This window comes from Pteropus vampyrus, unplaced genomic scaffold (genome assembly GCF_000151845.1).
Source record: "Pteropus vampyrus isolate Shadow unplaced genomic scaffold, Pvam_2.0 Scaffold124, whole genome shotgun sequence".
In the NCBI taxonomy this organism is placed as follows: domain Eukaryota; kingdom Metazoa; phylum Chordata; class Mammalia; order Chiroptera; family Pteropodidae; genus Pteropus; species Pteropus vampyrus.
The window spans coordinates 689255-693397 of record NW_011888905.1 but is presented as its reverse complement, the minus strand read 5'-3'; the positions used below and the strand labels follow the sequence as shown (position 1 = coordinate 693397).

The window sequence follows — 4143 nt, the reverse complement described above, 5'->3', positions numbered from 1 at the left end:
CCTGACCTCTCTTTACCCATGGTCCTTGTGATCCACTGCGACCGCCCAAGGCACACGCTGTCTCCTCAGCACCCTTCTTCCCTTCTCATGCACCTGTCCCCCAGGTCTAGGGGAAGCAGCATTTGATAAACATTTTCCCTCTAAAAACTCTCAGCAAATTACAAACAGTAGGGACTTCCTCAGCCAACATTATTGTCCTTCAGGGCGAGAGACCAGACTTTCCAGTGAGATCAGGGACAAGACAAGATGTCTGCTATCAGCACTCTATTCTGCAGTGCACAGATGGTTCCGCCCGGGCTGCAAGGCTAAACGAACAAGCCAAACACACGGAATCCACGTTGGAAAAGAAGGAGTAAACCTGTCTCCTCACAGATGCCATGATCATCTTTCTAAGGTGCACCACACAGTCCAAATTAACATAGTGATGGCAAAAGTCACAACCTCAAAGGGTGGACACAGACTCTCACCTGATTTCCTCTGGGTTCCAATGCAACGCACCAGAGCCGCGAGGCTGACGACGCTGAGTAGTCCCCCGGCAACTCCCACGGTGACAAGGATTATTCTGTTCCTGGAAGACCCTACGTAGAGAGACCCAGACTTGAGTTCCCACGGCAAACCACCACGTAGACACAACGCAGCCAGAGACCCGGCAGGGCAGCCTTCTGCCGGGTTCTGATTGCTCCACTTCAATTCCCCCCAGAACGATGTGTCATCTTCAACGTAAGTGCCCATGAGGACGATGGCTGCCTCTAGGACCGAAGTTTATGCCCTTCCCTTGCCCCCACGAAACCGGCACCAATCTCCAGAACCCCAGGCCTCGGTATGCGTGTTCAGAAAGGCGTTGACAACGGTAGACTTTGTACGGTCTTTTGGAGAAATATTTTATTGACTGTGACTGTAACCTACAGCCCAGATACCACCAACCCACCTGTGAAGTTGAATGTCACTGCCTCGCTGTGCTGGGCCCCTGGGCCATTGTCGGCCTCACAGAAGTAGTTTCCAGAATATTCTTTGGTCAGAGAGAGGTTGAAGGACGCACCTCCTCCAGAGAGGGCTACGCTGCTCCCCAAGGCAATGTCCTCATGGTAAAACCGATACAAGATTGGGGGTGAGCCTCTCTGGGCCTCACAGTGGAGCTCTACCACGTCCCCTACCATGGCGCGGGTCCCAGGAGCCGCAAGGGTGAGGACGGGGCGTGACACGGGAACTGAGGGAGAAAACAGAGTTCACCGACAGTATTAACTCAGTAGGTGCACAAGAGAACATAATAAAGGAAATACGCAGCACGGTTTCCGTGGCAGGAACATGGACCTGGATTCATGAAAATCTGAGTTTAAATCCTGCCTCTGTCCTTTATTAGCAATATGATCTTGATATTTAAACATTTTTAATCTGAGTCTCAGTTTATTGCTCTGTAAAATGGAGCTAATAATTGTATCTCAAGCTGTTGTAATACAAATCATGTGTGTAAAGTGCTTGCTAAATGCTAGCTATGACTATTGACAGAAACGAAAAAAGCGAGTTTTGCTTCTTAGTATCACTGAGTCTTAGCTTTAAACCTCTACTTCTGCACTTCCCTAGGGTAGGGTGTTTCTCTCTACCCAGTCACCCTGCTTTATTTTTCTACATAGCACTTAGCAATAATTTATCTATCGACTTAGCTATCTCTATCATTGTATATCTGATTCCCCCAATAGAACGTGAGTCTCATAATGAATGGATGACTGAACTGATCCAGATTCGTACAAAAACGTCTAGATACAGTAATAGCAATGACGATTCCCATTTTAATCGATAGTTATAGAAAGAGGACAGCCAGGAGGGACAGATCATTATAGTTTATTAATACATGGAATGATTAATAAATATTTACTTCATGTGGAATGTGAACTGTAAGACTGCTGGGTCTGCTGGGTTGAGGGAAATCGGATGACCGACCTGCGTGCAGGCTTTAGGTGTCAGCTGTGAGCGCCCCTGGCAGGAGAAGGCTGGTAAGGACCTTAAGCTCTGCTTCGCACCTGGGATTTGCTAAAAGAGAGGGATCGTGGTGACCACTTGCTGCATGGGAATGACCCACTTTGAAAGTGCGCCTTCTGCTAGCTGCAAGACAGATGCCACCAGCTGCCTCATCAGAGTGGAAATGCCAGGGTCTGCTTTTGGAAGTGCAGGGTTCCTGTAAAACCTAAACAGATGACTCTAGTCTGGCTCGTCTGTTCATCCTTTGCAATAGAGGGTAACCTGGGCTGAACACTAAGGGTCTCGGGGCTCCGTCTTCACGTGAACTTTGTGTATCTCTGTGTGCCTTTTTACCCACATCACGTCCTCCTATTTTTTCCAATTATTTTTATTGCAGTAAAATACACATAAGCTAAAATTTACTGCCATAACCACTTTTAAGCATACAGTTCAGTAGTATTAAATACATTCATAATGCTGTACGACCATCGCCACCATCTGTCTCTCCATAACTTTTCGCCTTGTAAAATGAAACTGTACACCCATCGAACAAGTCCCCATTCCCATCTCCCCAGCCCGCTGCAACTGCCATTCTACTTCATGCCTCTATGGTTTTGCCTATTATAAATATCTTACATAAGTGGAATTATACAGTATTTGTCTTCCTGATTGGCTTATTTCACTTAGCATAATGTCCTCAAGGTTCATCCATGTCCTAACGTATATCAAAATTTCCTAAATCTCAATACTATTCTATGTATATATAATTAAATGTATACGTAACCACATTTCGCTTAACTATTTATCTGCTGATGGAAACCTGGGTTGCTTCCACGTGTTAACTATGATGAATAGTGCTGTTACCTACGTGGGTATATATATAAACATCTCTTTGAGAATCTGCTTTCACTTTTAAGGGGTATATATTCAAAAGTGCAATTTCTGGATCATATGGTAGTTCTACTTTTAATTTTTTGAGGAACTTCCATACTGTTCTCCACAGTGGCTGCACCATTTTACATTCTCAACTACACAAGGGTTCCCATTTCTCCACATCCTTGCCAACACTTGTTATTTTCTGTTATTTTTTTCATAGTAGCCATCTTAATGGGTGTCGGGTGGTATTCCATCACGTCGTAGTTTTGACTTGCATTTCCTTAATAATCAGTGACTTTGGGCCTCTTTTCATGTGCTTATTGGTCATTTGTGCATCTGGAGACTACTAATGCATTTAAAAGAATTATGAGTTTGTATTTTTGGGCACACATCTATAAAGACGTAATCGTGTGACATGACAATCAAAAGGGTGGGAATGTGGTAGCTGCTACTGGGTTAAGAGCTGAAATTAACTGTAATTTACTGCCTAAGCCATTCCCTTGGAAGTCACAGGCCTTCAGCAGATTCCATAGTCACAAAATCATTACATCAGACAGATTCTGCCAGTGCAGCTATTGTCTAGGTGGGAAGACAGGTTCCTGGTGCTTCCTAGTCCGCACGTGCCCAGAGCCCTCCCGCCTGCTATTTCTCTGGGCTTGTCTGCAGAGTGAGTCTCTGCTCCTTACACTGCATTTCTCCCCCTAGAGTTCATCAAACCTCTGATTTCATACGCTCATTCCCATAAAGTCAGAGCATTGTGGGGCTGAAAGCGCGGCTATCGTCAACGTCCTACGTCTCCAAGGTGGAGTGCAAGACAACCTATCGTGATGCGAGAAGAAAATATGGACCTGTTTCAGAGCATTTAGTTTGTAGCTTGACGGTAAGAAAGAAACTCAGCTGTACTAACATACTGGTGTTCTCTCTCCGCCCCCAGTCACAGGACTCCTGTGAAGGCTGAGGGTCACCATGGCACCGAGGAATGGACAGAGGGCCTTCCAGTCGTTTGCTCACTTTCAGCATGAGGGGGCATACTACCCTTTCAGTAGGTTACTTGAGTATTTTTACAGATTTTAATTTAAATAATGCAACCCCTAAAATGCTTTATAACGATATTGGGGAATGACCACCAGATCTCCGTACCACATAACGTTTTTTTTTTTTTTTTTCCAATTATTTTGCAGCGGAGTTCTAAAACGGGGAGGTAAACATAAAGATAGCTCATGCGTTTATCTACGAAGCGAGCCCGCTATTCCATTTGCGATGATTTTTTATTAATCCCTGACTATCAATAGTATAATATTTAGTCAGACA

The 4143-nt window shown here is 44.9% G+C and overlaps 1 protein-coding gene across 1 annotated transcript in view; it reads right to left on the bottom strand.

Moving 5' to 3' along the window:
* Window positions 1–4143, bottom strand: part of LOC105296407 (Fc receptor-like protein 3) — a 22652-nt gene that overhangs the window by 12965 nt on the left and 5544 nt on the right. Inside the window, exons 7-8 of the mRNA XM_023534282.1 lie at window positions 929–1207; window positions 462–578 (exon numbers count right to left, since the gene is read on the bottom strand). Of these exons, the coding sequence (XP_023390050.1) occupies window positions 462–578; window positions 929–1207 (396 nt within the window). The remainder of the gene's footprint in view (window positions 1–461; window positions 579–928; window positions 1208–4143) is intronic.